The sequence below is a fragment of the Haemorhous mexicanus genome, chromosome 25 (genome assembly GCF_027477595.1).
Source record: "Haemorhous mexicanus isolate bHaeMex1 chromosome 25, bHaeMex1.pri, whole genome shotgun sequence".
NCBI lineage: Eukaryota > Metazoa > Chordata > Aves > Passeriformes > Fringillidae > Haemorhous > Haemorhous mexicanus.
In genome coordinates this window covers 3735163-3755006 of record NC_082365.1, presented here as the reverse complement: position 1 = coordinate 3755006, position 19844 = coordinate 3735163, and the positions used below count along the sequence as shown (strand labels likewise).

Sequence of the window (19844 nt, the reverse complement as noted above, 5' to 3'; positions counted from 1 at the left end):
AGCCTTGCCATGTTCCCCCTCCAGGCTCTGAAAAAGGCCTGTGGAAAACTGAGATGGGGAAAGCTGGTAATGATAAAATAATGATCCAATCCATAATCCCAACCTTAAATCCTCTTTCCTGAGCCAGTTGGGGTTCTGTCCTCCAGAGGAAAATGATGAGGATTAAGCATTTTTAAATCAGGTCACTGCCAGGGAAGTGTTTGCCCCGGGGGATCCTGCTGTGGTGGCTGCCGAGCCCAGGGTGGGGGAACTGGGGGCTGGAATCAGCAATCAGTGGGGTCACAGAAAGCAAGGTTGGGTTGGGAGAGACCTTTAAAGTCTTATCATCCCACAGCAGGGACACCTTCCACATCTCAGGGTGCTCCAGCCTGGCCTGGGACACTCCCAGGGATCCAGGGGCAGCCACAGCTGCTCTGGCACCCTGTGCCAGGGCCTGCCCACCCTCCCAGGGAACAGTTCCTGCCCAATGTCCCATCTCAGTCTGCTCTCCTGCAGCTGCAGGCCATTCCCCTGCCCTATCACCACATGCTCAGTGTCCCCCTTCTCTCTGTGCCACCAGGTGCTCCTGCCCCGCTGCCATCGAGTGTCCCCATGCCCAGGATGGCACCAGGAGCTCCAGGCTCCTGCAGATCCTTCCTCACCCCCTCACCAGCACCTCCAGCACCATCCCTGAGCACTGCAGGAGCCCCCAGGGCACGCTCTCCCTCTGTCCCACTCCCAGGACATCACACACCGGCACCCTCAGGTCAGTGTTTCCACCATACCCAAAACATTTATTTCTCCAAAACTATTGCTAATGACAATGGATACATTTTGTTGCCCCAGTATGGATTTAACACTTCCAACACATCGACTCCTAATACTGTACAAGACTGTACCAAAAGGGAGGGGGGAAAAAAACCAAACCAAAAAAAGGCTGTACCTCCATATTGTACAGAGCTCTATGTACAAAGTACAATTTTACACAGTTTAATATATACACCATATATATATTGGTGTAGAAGACATGAAACAGTGGAGACTTGTTTTAGCAAGAACATTCCATCCCACCATGAGAACAACTGCTGCTGACAACCCCAGGTTCAGACAGAAAACCACAACTCCTGCACTCTGCAACCCGATTCTCCTGCTTTCACAGCAGGAGCTCTGGAAATCAGAGGTGGATTTCAGCAATTGCCCTCTTTGAGCTACATCGAGCTGGGCTTTCAGAGAAGCTGCTGCTCACAAGTATTGCTCCAGCAGTTTGGCACACTCAGAGTCCAAGCCAGGCTTGGGTTTTCCTCACACCTCAGGGCTGTGCCTGGAGGAAAGGCTGGTGAAGTCCACGTCAGGAGTCAGGTTTCTGCAGTGGCCCAGGAAGGACAGGCCCACCTAGGATTCCCACTGCAAACTGCTGAGTGTTTACCCTGTGGGAAGCTTGGCAGATCAAGTATTAGCACGGCAGGGAGCTGCCTTCCCTCTCCACCTTCCCCTCTTTCTGGCCCATCCTTGAGAAACTCTTTCATCCCAAACTACCTTAGAGGAAGCACAAAATTTAACAGGGAGAAAACAACCAACCCCAAACCAACGAAACCCTTGCATTTTCCAGGCTTTGAACTGCTGTTCTGGCATCTCCAGAGCCACCCAAATAGATGGTTTGCTGCTGGAACAGCCTGGAAAAGAATTCATCTGCCTCGTGGCGGGCGGTCGGCGGAACCGCTGGAGCAGCCGGGGCCACCCCGACCCCACAGGCAGAGGGTCAAGTATTTCTGGTTTTGTTTCTTATTTTCAAGTACCAGGTTGTCACACAGACACAGAGACATGCAGGGAGCCGATGTGGAAGGAGCTCAAACCCCAAAGTTCAGTCCATGAAGTGCTTGGTGAGTCCCCAGAGCTGGTCCCTGGGGGAAGGACGTTCCCTCCTTCCCCCCTCCTGTGCCACCAGCCCACTAAAGGAACAGCTTTATGTCCCCAGCTGCCTTTGTGGGGCATTAGCCAAGGCCAGATGAGCCCAAAAAAGGGCTGGGGTTTTTTGTGAAAGCTAAAAATCTGAAAATAAATAAATCCCCAGCTTGTTAAGCTCGATTTCCTGTTCTGTTCAGGCCCATAGGCGATGGAAATGCCCCAGTGCTCCTGCTCTCCTGAGGGTCTGGAAGCAGTTTTTGAAGCAGTTCAGTGTGTTTGCACCTTGGGGCACATCCCTCCACACCCAGGGCTTGGTCCTGCCAAGCACAGGTGCCCCTCACCAGTGCCACACCTGGGGGGACAGGGGCACCTCCTTCCTCTCCCTCCTGTGCTCAGGGCTGAGCTCAGCCTCTCATGGAATCCATCCAGCTGTCTCAGCGGGGATTTCTGGGGCGTTTTCCCACCCTTCCTGATGGCATCACCTCCTGCAGGTGTCCCCTCCACACAGATCCCACCACGGGAGCATTCCCACACCCCCGGGTGGGATCTGAAGTGCTGAGAACCACAGACGTCGATTTTTGCAGCAGAACATCTCCCAAAAGCTCCAAAAATCCCCAAACCACCGAGTTTGAGGTTTCTGACACAGAGAAGAAGAGAAATAAGGCAGCAAACTCCACCTGCAGTGAACTTCTCCTGTCCCAGGACTGCTGGAGCTCCTCCAAGTGCCCGGCTCAGCCCCGTACCAAGTGCAGGGTGGGGAACCACAGCAGATGGGATTTCTTGCCAAGCTGAAGTGTTTCAATTCAGTAAATAAATTTATGAGAACTCGGTTATCTTAACCTACTTTTGTGCAAGAACAATCTTGCCTTAAAAAAGAAAGAAAGAAAAATAAAAAAACCCTAAAAAGAAAAAAAAAATCAACAAAAACTCCCAAACCCAACACATGAGGTATTCAGCACAGGAAACCCAAAGACTCCTTTTGAACAGGTATCAAAATACAGACATATACAACAACTTTTTTGTTTTTTTGTTCTGCTGTCACAGTGCACTCTAATTATTTACTCTTTTTTGTTGCAGTAAAATACCCAGCACAGATAAAACGAGAGGGTTTGATCGTGTCCCACTGCTCGGACATGAAGGACAAATTTACAACTCATAAACTTTGGACAACCTCAGAGAGGCAGAAATTAAGCAATGGTTAAAGCACACTGCTCCATTCCCAACTAGGGAAATAACCCAGAAAAGGTCTGAGCTTCAGAAACCATTCAGATTGATCACCTAAAACCGTGTTTCATTTTAAAAGCTTTTAGTTTTTTTAAATTTTTTTTTTATTTTTTTTTTTTTTTGCTTTGGATTATTTCAATCCAACACCTGCTGAACAAGGTTCATACAAAGCACTATCCAACAGACAGACGTCATTCCAGTTATCAAACACTTCTTTTCTCTTCATATTCCACACAAATGTTACAGGAAAAGTCACGAAAAGAGGAATTTCCTTGGAAGAGCGAAAATTTCTTCGGGATATGAAGATGTGGAGTGACACAGGTACCTCCCCAAGCAAACCACTGAGTCAGTCCTGTCCTCAGGGAGGGAACATTTCCAGTTCCTCCTTCCCACCTTTCCAGCAGCCAGTGCCCATAAAACACCCGTGGCAAACGTCCTCCCAGCCCTGTGTGTTCAGAGTGAGGAGGACAAGCTGAAAATCTCCTTTTTCCATGATTTCATGTGTGATTTTCTTGTCTCATCCCCTCAGTGTGTGATTTTTCCACCCGAGGAAGAGGAAGGAGGAGCTCCAGCCTGTCCTATTGCTTGTGTCAATCACAGTGCACACCAGAATTCCAGTTGAGTTGCTCCAAATCCAGGTGATCCTGCAAGCACCTTGCCCTTGGCAGCAGGATTGTCCCAGAGCTGTGGATGCTAGAGAAGCACAGTAATAATTCAGATACAGACAGTTGCTGTTACAGTAACCTGAAGTCTTTTTTTAAATTTTTTTTGTTTTGTTTTCCATCTAATTCCACACTTCAGACCTTGAAGCTGGAAAAGAGCAGCTCCTCCAATGTGCTGTGCGTGGCTGAACACTTATTCTTAGGAATATTGAATGCTAGGCATAAAAATATAAAAAAGAAAATAAGGCATTAAAATGAGGCAAAGTCAATTTACAGAGATCCTGCTCTTGACACAGATCAACTTTGGTCATTTGAGACCAAAATAAAAAAAAAAAAAGAAATCAAAAAACCCAAAAATTCTTACTAAAAAGGAAATGCCAGAAAGTTCTGCCTGAGCAAAAAATTACAAGTTTAATCATTCCATTTATTTTCATTTTTTTTTTTCCCCAAAAGAACAAGTGATTCCTTGGTGGTGGAAGTCCATCAGAACCTGAGAGCAAAGGTGGCACTGGTGGCATCTCCTGGAGGGGCAGGGACAGTCACACTCGTACCGTGGGGTCCCCCAGGACAGCTCAGGGCAAGTGGGGAATGGGCAGAGCTCTCCCCAGAGCCTGCCCAGGGCTCCCCAGCTCCTGCACGCCCTTCCCTCAGGGCCCAGAGGGAGCTGGCTGTTTGCAAAGTCATTAACTCTGGACTGATTGCTTCTGCAGAAAGGGGGTTGTGCGTGTGGCCATGGACAGGGATGCAGGAAGACCCTGCTCCATTTCTCCAAGTGTCATCCCAAATGTGTGAGAAAAAAACATTTCAGCAACTCTTCTTTGCTGCTTCTTTTTTTAAGTGCCAATTAAAGGGACTTTGCAGTCACCAGGAGCTCACAAGCTGCAAGGAAACTCAGCTTAAATGGGTGAGAAAAACGACTTTTTCTCATCTTGTCCTGAATCCATTGTTTGATGGAAGCCTAAGAGGTGCAGCTGGTTTGGAATCCTGGAAAAGCTGAGGGACGAGGCGAGCTCAGGGTCAGCCAGTCTCCACTGCCAAGTGGCACAAGCCTTTTAATTATTAAATTAAACAACCGTGGGCACCGAGGAGAATTCCCAGGGGAGTACAAAAGAGTCCGTGGGTGCTGCTGGCTAGGGATAAATACAAACGAGAGAGGATTCATTCACAGGTCAGCCCTGCAGGGAGCAGGGAGCAGCACTGCAGAGTGCTGTCCCACCCCTGTCCCCAGCAGTGTTCCCTGCACTGCTCTATGAGAGCAGAGAGGGACAAGGCAGGGAGCTGAGAACTCCTGAGCGAAGTTTTGACAGTGCTTGGTGCTGGGATGGGGTCAGGATCTGTCCTGAGGAGCAGGCAAACCAGCAGAGTGTGTGTGTCGTGGGGATGGGCTCCCAGCAGAGGATGCTTCTTTTCAAAATGATCTCTTTTTTGTTGTTTGTTTTGTTTTACATTCAGTCTCCCGAGAGCAAACACCACATCAGAGCCCACGGGCTGAAAATGCCACTGGAAACTTTTAAATATGGGAGAGCAAAGGGGGAAACCAGTGAAGATTGTCCAAAAGCAACGACTGGGCTCTTCCTTGTGCTCCCAGAGCTCAGGAAAACACGTTTGTTTACATTTGCACAGACACGCCTTACGTAGAACTCCACAAAATCTACGAGTGTTCCAGGGTAAACTGATTTTTCCATGACAAATAAAGCATGAGGCTGGATGGCCAAAGGCTTTGGCCCTGAGGGGGAGGAATGAGGAGCAAACAAACAAAACCAGAGGATGTGATGGAAGTCGAGACAGACCCTTAACCACCGTGGCACCAGCGGGCGACGGAATAATAATAATAATAATTATTATTATAATTATAATAATAATAATGCACAAGAAACAGGCATGTCCAAGCTCCACGTAACCAGTGGCACCAAAACATGCAATAGACTAAAATCTATCCTATTGTTTCCCTGTGGTAAATGAAACACAGAATACAGAAGTCACCACACCAGTATCCCAAAACAGGACACCACCAAATGTTCCTTCCAGCGGCCGAACACTTGAACAAGGCATCAAAACCAAAATCCAGCTCATCCCTTGGTGTTTTCCTGCCCAGCTTCACAGTGGATCGTGGGTTGTGGATTTCCCAAGCGTGGCAGGAGCTGTCCTGGGGACACGGGACGAGGCTGTGGCTGCCCAGGAGCTCCGGGCAGCTCCCCTTCAATCCGAGCATTCATTAAATAAGAATTTCAAGGTCTTTGCCAGAGTCTCTCGGTGTGGACCAGCAGGACTGTACCCAGAGAGCAGCAGGGGGTGCATCAGACAGTACAGGACTTGTCGGGGGGCTGCTGGGCTGCAGAGGAGGCCACGCCGGGGGTGCTGGCGCTGGTTTTGGGGAACACGGCGGGCTTGGGCCGCGTGGCCGGCGGCTTCACCTGCGAGCCCACCTTGACGGACTTGACGGGCCTGAAGGTGCAGGGGATGTCCCCAGCAGTGCTGGCACTGCGCTGGAACGGGGGCTCGGTGTCCTTGAGGAGCTGGGTGTGCAGGGGGCTGGAGGGCTCCGAGGTGGGGGCCACCACGGGTGAGGTTTTCAGGGGCTCCAGGGTGTCCAGGACGACGTCGGGCGCGTGCTTGACGCTGCTCTGCCGCTCCAGCTCCCGCAGCTCGTTCAGGGCCGAGTTCATGGTGGCTTCAATGTCCTGCAAGCACAGCAGAGGAGCCCAGTGAAGGCAAGGCCTGGACACACAGATCACCAAGGAAAAAGCAGGTTTTGAGCAAGTTTTTGTCTCTAAACACCAACCTCGTGTCAGGGACCAAACCGTGCAGCGCCGCATCCTGCGGCCAATAATCACGAACACTTCCCAGCAACGGGGAGCAAAATAATTGCTAGCACTGCCTTGGTGCTAATCTGGCCCTTCACTGCTCCTGATGCTGCCCAGACTTCAAAGTAAAGCCCCAGATGGCAGCGAGGAACAGAAAGCAAAGCACTGGTGCCCATTCTTGCCGTTTATTTGGCACATGAGGTTCAGGAGAGTAAATTCCTGAAGGGAGCACTCATGGCTGGGGTACTGGGCCACACACTGAATGCTGAAATCCTCGTGGGCTCCTGCCTCACTGGCTTTCCTGCTGAGCTGTTCCCAGAAATGTATTTCACAGGACTCACAATTTTAGAAAACACAGAAGATGTCAGAAACACGTGTAGCAACCAAAACTGGCCCTTCTCCTTCCTCTCAAAAACCATTACAGTTATTAACAAATAAAAATGAAGAGAACTTTTGAGCTAAAACCATGGAGTTTTGGGTTTGTCTCAGGACCTACACGTGGTCTGCTGGGGAGTGCAGTGGTGCACAGAACTCCCTGGGGAGCAGGACAGCTCAGCCTGGCTGTGACTCACACTTTTGGCTGCAGCTTTCCAGCTCCCTCAGAGCTGTTTCAGGGGGTGGGGAAGGTAAATCAGTCAAGGAATGGTGGAAGAAAGCAGAGGCAGAAATCTGACGCCTCCCACTCTATCTTGGGGCCAGGCAGATTTTCGTTATGAAGTTGGGGAAATATGTAAGATGGTTTTTGGGTGGTGCTGGAGCAGATACTACAGAGAAAAACATTGATTTAACACAGCTTGGGTTTTCCTCCCTCCTCTTTTATATTTATTTTCCCCTCCTCTTTCCTTTTTGTCCCCAGACTCTTCTCCAGTGAAACAATGGAGTGAAGGTTCTGGCAGGGAGAGGAGACAGAACAACTTCAGTCAGGGCCTAATTGAAAAAACAAAGAATCTGATTTACATCAACCAAAGCCTCAGAAGGACAGGGAAGCACGAAGGCAGCAGGAGCTGTACACCACATTTCCACTTCAACAAATGGGCTTAAGGTACTCAAAAGGGCAAAACACAAATTCCCATCAGCATTAAACCCACTGAGTTTTAATGTGCCCCTTATTTACCATGTGGAGTTGCTGTTTTGTCAATGAAAATTCAGTTTATTTCTCACGTATTTCCCCCCCAGCTCCTTAGGAAGCTGCAGAGCCCCGAGCCAGGCAGAGCACTCAGGTCTCCTTTGTAACCTGAGCCTGGAGCATTCCTTGGCTGCAGGCAGAGCCATCCATCCCACCCTGCCAACGCGGGGTACAGACACAAGTGCAGGCACATCCACCCAGGAAGAGCCCTCTGGAAGAGGCAAATCTGCAAATTCACATTTTTGTAGCCAGCCCCGACTTCCATGCTCCTGTGTAAATGCCCAACTCCTGAAAAGCAGCAGGGCTGTGCTCAGAGCTGGCTGCTGATCACACTCTGAGCCCTGCAGGGAGGTGAGGATGCCCCTGGAGCACTGCCTGGGTCTGCTCCTGCTTTTATTTGGGCTGTGCTGCTCCATGTGCTTCCCATGCAGTGGGTCTGTACGTGCTGAGTGTTTTAGTGGTGACACTGGTGGTAACACCTGGCATACTTCAGTGTGTACAACAAATAATGGGTAAAACTATTAAAGAAGTTTCTATCATATAAGAGAGAGAAGGAGGAAATAGATTTGCAGAAAGTTCTCTCAATCTTGCAGAGATAGATTGAAGTATAGACAGAGATGTCACACCACAGGCAAGCCTGCACCACTGACAGGAGAGTGTTAAATCCACAAGAAATACTTCATTTCTCTCATGTCTGAAGTTATGGTTGCTTAAATCTCTGCTGGCAGCTTTGGAATCTGTGTCACTTTCTGAAATGGGTGTTTTTAGTGTTGAGGTGAGATTGTGGGTGACCAACAGGGCCAAGTTTTTATGGAGGAAGGAGCTGGCTGTTTATCTTCCCCCAGGAAAGCAGCCTCAGTGCCTGCAGCCAGGGAGGATGCAAGCCCAGGCTGGGGCTGTGTCCTGAGCTCATACTGCACTGAGAGTCACAGAATGCTGGGCTTGGAAGGGACCTCTGGAGCCCCGGCCACTGTCCAGGCAGGGTCACCTGCAGGTGACACAGACACTCACCCAGGTGGCTGTGGGGTGTCTGCAGAGAGGGAGACTCCCCTCCCTCCCTGGGCAGCAGCTCAGGGCTCTGCACCCCCACGGACAGCAGCTCTTCCTCAGGTTGAGGCTGAACTTTTTATTTTAATCTATGGCTCCTGGTGCTGCTGCTGAACAGAGCTGGCACCATCCTGACACTCCTTGGGGACATTTGTGTGGATTTGTGGGATCCCAGTGATCAGGATCAGCCTTCTCACCCAGTGACACACCCACACTGCTCTCTGTAATCTATTGCACACTTCTGTGCATTCCAGTCTATCTTGAAGTCTGGGAAACTTTCTCCATGGATGAGGGTCAAAGTCAGAGCTCCCCTGGGGTCAGGGCACCCCAGAGCAGACACAGAAACATCCCCTGGGTGCCCTGGGTTTGCACAATTCCCCTCCTGCCACGGGGAACCCCAAAAACACCCCCCTGGTGCTCCCCTGAGCAGTGACCTCGGGGTGAAGAAGGAGCATGAAGAAGGAGCCCAGGATGACACCCTGTGCCCTCCATCCTGCTTCCATCCACAACACACTAAAAATCCCAAACCCTCAATTTCTCACCCACTGACACACCTGCACTGCTCTCTAGAATCTGTTTCACACTTTTGTGGATTCTTGACCCTCATTCATGGAGAAAGTTTTCAAGAGAACCTTGAAGTCTTTAGGAAAGATTCTAGTCTATGTTGATGTCCAGGAAATGTTCTCCATGAGTGAGGGTCACAGTCAGAGCTCCCCTGGGGTCAGGGCACCCCAGAGCAGACACAGAAACATTCCCTGGGTGTGCACAGCTCCCCTCCTGGCACGGGGAGCCCCAGGCCCCCCCAGGTGCTCACCTGAGCGATGACCTCAGGGTCCATGGGCCGGTGGTTGTTGAAGCTCTTGGAGCGGCCGGCGGCGAGCGCCTTGCGCACCTGCGGGCTCTCCATCCTGCTCTTGAGCGACGAGTGCCGGCTGATGGAGTTGAGGCTGCCGTGGCCACTGATGGAGCATTTGTCTGGAACCTCCTTGGGAAGGCTTTGGCTCATTATGGGCTGAGATGAGGGCCTGGAACCGGCTATGGCCCCGGGGGAGGCGGGCTCTGCCAGGGAACTACCTAGGCCGTGGCTGTCACTTTGGCGGAACGCTCTTCTGATGCTGCCTGACTCTGGTTTCTTTCTTTGCCTTCAGTCACAAAAGCAAAACAAGTCAATACAAGCAGGTAGAGGGCTGTCATTTGAAGATATCCCCCCAAAACAACACACAGGACAATGGGGAGAGACACAGAGGTAACCCAGATTACAAACAGACCCGGGGGGTTGAGGAGTGATTGCGGTACAGTGAAATAATTATAAATTATAAATTATAAATCATTCCAGTTTCACGCTTCTAACAACAAGGCTGAGTCCTGGCAGCTGTGCACATTCATAGCAAAACCAGAAAACTTGGGTGGAAGGTGATTAACTTGGTCAAGAAGAGAAGAATTTATACTGGAACCAAAAAAAAAAACCATAAAAAAACCCTCTGTGCCATCGACAGGTTTTGATGATGTGTTTTTATTACATTCCAAGAGCAGAGCTACAATCTTTGACTGGAGGACACAGTATAAGTCTACTAAGCTCCTGGCCCAAGGCATCAAGTTATTATTTTCAGAGATCAGCAAGCAAAGACCCCCAGTGTGGGGTCAATGATCATTTCCAATGTTTGCTGGTGGTAGGAGATGGTTCTTTTTCCTGGCTTTGGCAGGACCACAAGGCATGGGCTACAGATAAACCAAAGGGATGATGTCAAATGGATGAACTGGTCCAAAGAATTTAGTTTCTACCCCAGCACCATGAGGTCTGACAGCACGATTCCACTCAAATCATGGGAAGGCCAATGCAGCAGAATACTTTATGCCATAGGTCTGAAGCTTGGCATCCATTATACAGGGAAGGATCCATTTATATATAGCACCAGCCCCATGAATAACTGCAAGAAAGTGTTAACTCCAGTAGGATTTTGGCATCCAAATAATAATTCAGTGGGTGGCACAACTGTCATTGCGAAACCATCTGATTTAATTTTGCTCAAGTCTGTTCACACATAGGTCAGAAGATTCATTCCTAAAGAAAAAACAACAAAATGAGTCTTATGCTACTTATTGCCAGATATCAGGTTCCCTAGTAAAGGGGAAAAAAAAAAGCCCCACAAACTAGGGTGGACATTCCCCAGGCTTCTAAAAACCTCCAGACACAACTCTACCAAAGGCAGCAGATGGTGAAGCTCCAGCACAGGTCTGTTATTACACAAATCTCTCCAAAACTGGCAGAATGGCCACTCCAGTGGCTCAGACAGCAAGCATCATCAAAGAAAGCCCAGATCCCAAGCTGATGCAGATTAACACGGCTGCCCAGATATCACTGGAGCTCTGCTGAACCCCATAAGGAAGGCCCAGGCTCTCTAGGCCATGAGCAGGGTCCAAACCTTTTAAAAGGAGGCATTTGTGCTAATGCTTTATAGACTACATTGTGTTAAATTAGCTGAAGGTTGAGAACATCCCCTCCCATCAAACTGTAATTATCACATAAAACCTTCACTGCACAATGGAGAGAGGTGGGGGCTTTTAACACAAAGGAAATAATCAGAAATATACAGGGGATAAATCTGTCTAGAAAAACTGTTTAACAGCTCATGGAATTTAGTCTGCTACGAGCTTGATTTTCCAGCTTTTTATTATGTTGAGTGTTGGCTGAAGCAACAATTTCTGGTGGAGGAGGCAAGGTTAGAGCAACAGGGGGTTGTGCTGTTCCACTGCAAGCATATGGTTAGTAACCTGAGGTGAGGAGTGCTGCAGAAACCAAGGAGTGCTCCAGGCAGTGCCAGATGGTTGGGACTGCAGGTATGGCATTTATCACAAACTGGGACACAGCTTCCTGGAGGAACTGTCCCCCCAGCCCATCAAACGGGACGTGGTAAACGTGGAGGAGACGTGACAGATCACAGCACACCAGGAGGGATGGGGACAACGACACCAGATCTCAGCCCAGCACTGCCCTCCCTTCCTCTGTCTGCTCAAGGCACAAACCAGGGCATATTTGGGAAAACAGGACCAGATGGCACCTTGGAGACAGGGAAGAGAAGCCAGTGGGGTTTCGAATGAGCGATGGCCACGCCGGTGACAGAGAGGGGACAGCAAAATGTGAGAGAGTTAAAAGAGAGGGAAGCAGAGAAAAGGGTGGCAGTGCTGGTTAATGAATCATTTCCAGGGAAGGAAGCATTTCACTGGACTCAGCACCAAGCTCTTGACAGGCAGGGGAAACAATGCAAGGCTGCTCTTACTTGTTGATGTTGGCAAGGTAAATATCTGCGACGTGGCCCCCGCTCGGGCAGCTGGCACCAGCTCTGGCTGTCACCTTCTCCTCCGGTGGCTCAGAGTTTATTTCTATCTCCGACTTGGGGCTGGACCTTTCCGACATCCCATCCTCACTAGGAAGGAGCAGGGGAGGGTATCACAACCACAACAGCAGCAGTGCTGGGTTTGCACTCCAGCACTGTGCAAGGGTACAGCAGCACGGTGCGAGGGTCCTGAGAATCACCAGTGTCCTTCAAACCACTGAATGGTTTGGCTGGAAGTGATCTTAATCACCTTCTCCCACCCCCCTGCCACGGGCAGGGACATCTTCTGCTACCCAGGGGTGCTCCCAGCCCTGCCCAGCCTGGCCTTGGGCACTGCCAGGGATCCAGGGGCAGCCCCAGCTGCTCTGGGCACCTGGGCCAGGGCCTGCCCACCCTGCCAGGAACAATTCCTTCCTAACCCCCATTCTAATCCTGCATCCTACAGCTATTCCCCTCCTCCTGAGCACCTGATTCCCGTGGGCATCCTGGAGATCCCGGCTGTGATATCATATCAATCATATCAATCATATCATATCATATCATATCATATATATCATATCATATATATCACATCAATCATATCATATCAATCATATCATATCATATCAATCATACCATAATAAATCAGCCTTTTAAGAGAACTTGGAGTAAATTCTCATCTTGCTGTATCCTTTCTCTTTCTTTAGTATAGTTTTAGGATATAATTATAATAATATAATATAATATAATATAATATAATATAATATAATATAATATAATATAATATAATATAATATAATATAATATAATATAATATAATATAATATAATATAATATAATATATATAATATAATAATATAATATAATATAAATAAATATATCATAACAAATCAGCCTTCTGAAAGAACTTGGAGTCAATTCTCATCTCTCTGTATCCTTTCTCCTTCTTTAGTATAGATTTAGTATATCATTATTATAATAGAATAGAATATAAATATCATATCATACCATAACAAATCAGCCTTCTGAGAGAGATTGGAGTAAATTCTCATCTTTCTGTATCCTTTCTCTTTCTTTAGTATAGTTTTAGTATATCATTATAATAATATAATATAATATAATATAATATAATATAATATAATATAATATAATATAATATAATATAATATAATATCATATCATATCATATCATATCATATCATATCATATCATATCATATATAATATCATATATAAATATATCATACAAATCAGCCTTCTGAGAGAACTTGGAGTAAATTCTCATCTCTGTATCCTTTCCCTTTCTTTAGTATAGTTTTAGTATATCAATTTCATATAATATAATATCATGTCATCATATCATATCATATCAAACCATAATAAATCAGCCTTCTGAGAGCTTGGAGTAAATTCTCATCTTTCTGTATCCTTTCTCTTTCTTTAGCATAGTTTTAGAATATCATTAATATAATATAATATAATATAATATAATATAATATAATATAATATAATATAATATAATATAATAATACCATATCATAATAAATCAGCCTTCTGAGAACTTGGGAGTAAATTCTCATCTCTCTGTATCCTTTCCCTTTCTTTAGTATAGTTTTAGTATATAATTTTCTTTTAATATCATATATCATATCATAACAAATCAGCCTTCTGAGAACTTGGGAGTAAATTCTCACCTCTCTGTATCCCTTCCCTTTCTTTAGTACAGTTGTAGTATATCATTTTCATATCATACCATAATAAATCAGCCTTCTGACAGCTTGGGAGCCAACCCTCATCTCTCACCTCACCCCGGGGACCCTCCCAACACCGCCACAAGCGGTGACCCCAGCGAGACAGCCGGGTGACAATGAGCAGGGTAGGACACGCTGCGAGCACGCTGCCCCTGCTGGAGGCGGCCAGGGGGGTGGCACCTACGTGTCCTGCACCACGATGTACTGGTGGGGGATGAGGCCGTCCACGCCGTTGTGCCGCCCCTCCCACCAGTCGTCGGAGGCGCGCTGGTAGAGCAGCAGAGAGGCTCCCTTCTTGAAGGACAGCTCGCGGGCCGTCCTGCCCAGGTAGTCGAACTTGGCTATGGCCTCGATGGGCTCGCACTCTGCAGAGAGAAGGGAATAAAGGATGTCTCACTCAGCACCTGGGTTGCCTTGATTTTTGAAGTTTTTCTCAGCCTTCTGATGTTTACGTTCTTGTAACGAACCTTCTAACGCGCTTTCTGTAAATCACTGATTGTCTGGCATCCAATCCAGGGTCACTTTTGGAAATTATAAATGTTGGAGTCAGAAATTAAACCCCTTTCTTTTTTACTGACTGACTGGCATCCAATACAGGGTCACTTTTGGAAATCTATAAATGCTGGGAGTCAAATTAAACCTCTTTCTTTTTTACCTTGGGGATTCTAGTGTCCACGTGGTTTTATTTCCTGTCCTAAAGCAACAAGAGCCCACAGATCCCCCAAAGATCCCACAGCTGATCCTCCAAAGACCCTGTCACCTGTTTATTTATTAGTTATATATTTATTATTTATTTATTATTTTAAAAGTTTTTCTCAGCCTTCTGATGTTTACGTTCTTGTAACAAACTTTCTAACGCGCTTTCTGTAAATCACTGATTGACTGGCATCCAATCCAGGGTCACTTTTGGAAGTCTATAAATGTTGGAGTCAAATTAAACCTCTTTTTTACCTTGGGGATTCCAGTGTCCACGTGGTTTTATTTCCTGTCCTAAAGCAACAAGAGCCCACAGATCCCCCAAAGATCCCACAGCTGATCCTCCAAAGACCCTGTCACCTGTTCGTTTATTTATTAGTTATATATTTATTATTTATTTATTTAATTTATTATTTTAAAAGTTCTTCTCAGCCTTCTGATGTTTATGTTCTTGTAACAAACTTTCTAACGCACTTTCTGTAAATCACTGATTGATTGGCATCCAATCCAGGGTCACTTTTGGAAATTATAAATGTTGGAGTCAGAAATTAAACCTCTTTCTTTTTTACCTTGGGGATTCCAGTGTCCACGTGGTTTTATTTCCTGTCCTAAAGCAACAAGAGCCCACAGATCCCCCAAAGAGCCCACAGGTGATCCCCCAAAGACCCTGTTGCCCTGTTTATTTATTATTTATATATTTATTTATTATTTATGTTCTTTTAAGCCTTCTGATGTTTACGTTCTTGTAATGAACTTTCTCACACACTCTCTGTCAATAACTGATTGTTCTGCATTCTTTCATGGAGGAGGAGAAATCTGATGGGCTGTTGGTCTGTCCAGTGTCACTGGAGAGGTGGCACTGTCACCTTCCAATCCAGGGTCACTTTTGGAAATCAGAGGGCACATTTGTCTTTTCCAAGCCCTAAATCCCCTCACAGCAATTCAAGCCAACAATAATGGAAGTGGCAAGGGCAGAATTAGGGTTTCATTAAAATCAAAAGGCAATCAGGAATGCTCCAGACAAAAATCTGCCCAGGGCTCTCTTCCTGAAAAGCAGCTGAAGTGAATCCCCTGGGCAGGCAGGGGAGGGAAACACCCTCTCACTCCAGGCTGCTTCAGAAATAAAACATCAATTCAGAAGGAAATTTCCACTGCCTGTGAGGCTCACCTGAGTCAGGAGAGAGGAATTCTCCTGGTGGGAGGCCCTGCTCTCCATCCAAGTGTGATGGAAGCAAAGGCCAACACCCAGTGCCTCCAGAGCTGGGCTGGCTGCAGGGGTGAGGATGCAGAAGATGCTCTGTGCCCACTCCTGCAGAGCTCACACAGCAGCTCCAGCCATGCCCTGCCACTAACCAGCTCCCTGCAGCACTCTGGGATTATACAGAGGCACAAGAAGGGCATTTAAGACACTCAGGAAAATCAATGTGGAATTCCCCTGGATTATTTTTAAGGCTCTGAAAAAAAAATCTGCCACTGTTGGAGTGTAAATGTGTATTCAGGCAGCTCCTGGTTGTGGGCAGGGATCAGGGGAATGGAGATGAGCTCAACCACACAGCCCCAGTGGGCTCCCTCTAATTACTTTAAAGGAGCTTTAATGCAGCCAAGCAATCCATGGAAATTGAGTTCTTTCCTGGAGAAAGAGATTTGTGGTTCCTCTGCCCTGATCAAAGAGAGATCTGCCACTCCACACAGAGGTCTCTGCACCACAGGAAGCCTCCCCAGTGCAGGGGGGAACTCAAATGGGCTGAGAGGCCAAACATGAGGCACAGCTTCTCCAGTTTCCTTGCTCCAGAACTGGGTCTGGAGCTGCCTCTAGGCTGCAAGGAGGGAGCAGGGCTTGAGAAAATAATGGTGTGGATCATCTGACCAGCTGCAGCTCCCCAGCCAGGCTGAGCAGAAGCATCTCCCCCCAAAAAGCTCCACCCAGCACCAAGTGACCAAGGACAACCAGCAACAGCATCTGAGATCTGAGATCCACCCCAACAACCTCCACTGCCCACCCCACAGCTCAGCACCCTCTCACAGCACCCCCTCCAGCTCAGCCAGTGCTCAGACTCCCACAAATCCCATTTCCCAGCCCTCAGCACCCAGCCAGGCTCTGGGAAGGGTGGGAACAGCCTGGCCCGTGCTGGCAGCTTGTGCAGACTCCCCAGAGCTCGTGGGGATCTGGGTTGGGCTCCTTCCTCCCTCCTGCTTGCCCTGCCAGCCCGTCCTGACATAAAAACCCCAACCATGGTGGTTTTGGTGTCCCCTGCACCGAGGAAGGGGATGGCAGTGGTTGGTGAATTCCATCTGCTGCATTTACAAGTGTTTATTGTTCCAGATCAGCGTGGCACTCGGGTCTCTGACGGCTCCAATTTGCTTTTTAGGACTCTGGCTCTTCTCCAGAGCATTGATTTTAGACTTTAATTTCCAGTAGCTTTTTCCTACTGACACTTATGCTCAGAGAAGAAAACTGTGTGAATGGAGAGCAGTGAGGCTAAACCAAACAATTCCCCCTGCCAGCCCGACAGCTTGGGCAGACAAGCAGCAGAGTAAAACACTTCCATGGTGTTTATAATTTACCAAACACACAATCTGCTTGTCTTCCAGCACTTCTGACCTCCCATACCTGTCTCAAATCGCTTCAGGGAGGCTGAGGAAGTGCACAGATGCTCTGCCAAACACAACCTCTCCCCTCATCCCAAAGCTCCTCCCTGCAGTGGAGGTGCCTGGGATGACAGCTCTGCTTTGGGAAGGTCAATCCCAGCCTCTCCAAAGAGTTTTGGGAGGTTTGGTCCCACCTGAAGGCAGGAGAGGAGGGAAAAACCCCAGGGAGGTCTGTGGTGGAGCTGTACCTGCACTGCTGAGAGCTGTGACCAGGGTGTGACACTGCACAGCCCAATTAGCATCAGACTCCTTAATTAACCACATGAGCTAATTAAGGAGTCCAGCCCAGCCCCAGCTCCTGAGTCCAAGTGCTCCCTCCCAAAGGCTTCCCATGGAATATTCCACAGAGGCTGCAGGACTCCATCCAGAACACTTCCCAGCCTCACCTTGCTCAGGAGCCCCAGCTCCAGAGGCTGCAGAGCAGTGTCCTGCTCTGATCTCTGCTCCTCTGTGCCCTCCCAGCCACCAACAAGACCTAAAACCCCAGCCTCAAACAGCACAGGCTGGCAGCAGGCTGCAGGATTTGTGTCAGGATTCCCTCCCAGCTGTAGGATCAGGTGCCCTGTCCATTAAACTGCTCTTCCTCAGAGATCCAAACTCCATCTGTGGGTCAGGTGCCCTGTCCTTCCTCACAGCCCCTAAATTCCTTTTTCTCAGAGATCCAAGCTCCAACTGTGGGATCAGGTGCCCTGTCCATCCTTACACCCTTTATTTGCTCTTTCTCAGAGATCCAAACTCCAACTGTGGCATGAGGTGCCCTGTCCTTCTTTACAGCCCCTAAATTCCTCTTCCTCAGAGATCCAAACTCCAGCTCTAGGGTGAGGTGGCCTGTCCTTCCTCACAGCCCCTAAATTCCCCTTTCTCAGAGAGATCCAAGCTCCAGCTCTGTTCTGAGGTGCCCCGTCCTTCCTCACAGCCCCAAAATTCCTTTTTCTCAGAGAGATCCAAACTCCAGCTCTAGGGTGAGGTGGCCTGTCCTTCCTCACAGCCCCTAAATTCCCCTTTCTCGGGGATATCCAAGCTCCAGGACACACTCCCAGGCATTTTTCAGAGCTCCCACTTGTCCCCAGCCCCCTGTGCTGAGGCAGCAGTGCTGCTGTGCTCCGTGCCCCAAGGTTTTGTGCTCTGTGCCTCCTGCCCTCACCCTGCAGAGGGTGGCAGTGCCAGTGCCCCTGCTGAGGCAGAACTGATCCCCTTCCCTTCTCACTGCTGGGTGAACACACAGGGTCACCCCGAGGGGACAGAGCTGGGAGATCACAGCACAGGGGAGGGTTTGTAGCAGCTGCTGGAGCAGAGGGGCAGCCCAGGAGCACCTGGCAGGGCACTGAGCACATTCCTCAAGGCCAGCTCAAACTGGAGGATGCCCAGTTAGAAGGGAATGCTGCTCCCCACCTCTGCAACCGGGACCAGCCAAGTGAAACCGGCCCAGAACTCCCAGAGGGTCTGAAGGCAGGAACAAAACCCTGTCCTGCCCTGGTGGCCAGCCTGCTCAGCATGCCATGGTCTCCTCCAGCCAGGTCTCAAGCTCTTGGAGATCTATTTCACACCTGAGATACCTCAGAGGGCATAAAATTAGCTGAATGGCTTCTGTGGCAGTGCTAGAAACAGAAAGTTTTAATAAAAGGCAAAATAACAAAGCTCTTCACAGAGAAGAGAAAAACTTCTAGGCTTTTTTCCTTTTTAAAGAGACAAAAGATAATTTTGTCACTCCATCAAGGAAAGGCACACTGCTACAGCCAGGGATCATCATGTCACATCAGTCACTCCATCCTTCCTCTGCTCTGGAGGGGGCTCACAGGATGCTCCCATCCCAGCAGGAGCCTTGGGGATGCCCACAACTGCACTGACACCATTTCCTTAGGAAATGTCCTGGAATTCTCAGCCTTGCTGCCTCTTTTCACTGATCAGACAAGAAATGTAACTGAGCTTCCTCAAGGAAATCCAAAACTCACCTCTAAGAGAGGCCCTGAGGACTGTCTGCTCTGAAACCCAGCTCTCAGAGGAAGACAAGCAGGTCTGGGGGTGCTTTGCTCTCCTTAAAGGGCTTTGAGCACTCACAATTCTCCTTCCTGAGCCACTGGCACAGGCAGAGGGGACAGGGAGGGGACCCTGAAACACACCCAGCCTCCTGCTGAGACCCCATGAGAATCAGGGACACGTCCAGAATTGTCCAGAATTGTCAGGAAATTCTGGATATTCCCCCTGATCCCACACCTTTGTACCTCCTGCCACCAAAAGCTGCCACGTGATGCTTCCAGGGGTTGATCTGATTTAAACTCCACTTTGCATCTTTAAACAAGCCCAGCCTCCCCTGCCTCCCCCAGGGCAGGCTGCACCAGTTTCCCCAGTAAACAGCAGACTTCCCATACCATCATCACTGGTGTGGTGCTCAGCTGTGACATCCTGCACTGAATCTTCTGTCAGGGCTCTCTCTCCATGGGGGCTTTCACTGCAACAGAAGGAAACAGGGACAGCTGAAACTGCTGGGAACTGAGGTGCCTCAGGGCCAACAAGCAGACAGAACATCCTGGAAAGCAATCAGAACTGGGAACATGCTGGAGAACCAGCAGCCAGAACTGGGAACATGCTGGAGAACCAGCAGCCAGAACTGGGAATATCCTGGAGAACCAGCAGCCAGAACTGGGAACATGCTGGAGAACCAGCAGCCACAACTGGGAACATCCTGGA

The 19844-nt window shown here is 48.6% G+C and overlaps 1 protein-coding gene across 6 annotated transcripts in view; it reads right to left on the bottom strand.

Annotated features, from left to right (window-relative positions):
- Positions 1-746: 746 nt before the first annotated feature.
- Positions 747-19844, bottom strand: part of SRGAP2 (SLIT-ROBO Rho GTPase activating protein 2) — a 127363-nt gene continuing 108265 nt past the window's right edge. For 5 of the 6 annotated variants that reach the window (XM_059868090.1, XM_059868089.1, XM_059868092.1 and 2 more), the window contains 5 exons: positions 19526-19605; positions 13996-14176; positions 12026-12172; positions 9562-9889; positions 747-6451 (listed from right to left, as the gene is read on the bottom strand). In XM_059868090.1, coding sequence (XP_059724073.1) covers positions 6068-6451; positions 9562-9889; positions 12026-12172; positions 13996-14176; positions 19526-19605 — 1120 coding nt within the window. In that variant the 3' untranslated portion in view covers positions 747-6067. Of the gene's footprint in view, positions 6452-9561; positions 9890-10244; positions 10810-12025; positions 12173-13995; positions 14177-19525; positions 19606-19844 lie in introns of those variants that run through there. The other variant, XM_059868094.1, reaches the window with a different exon arrangement.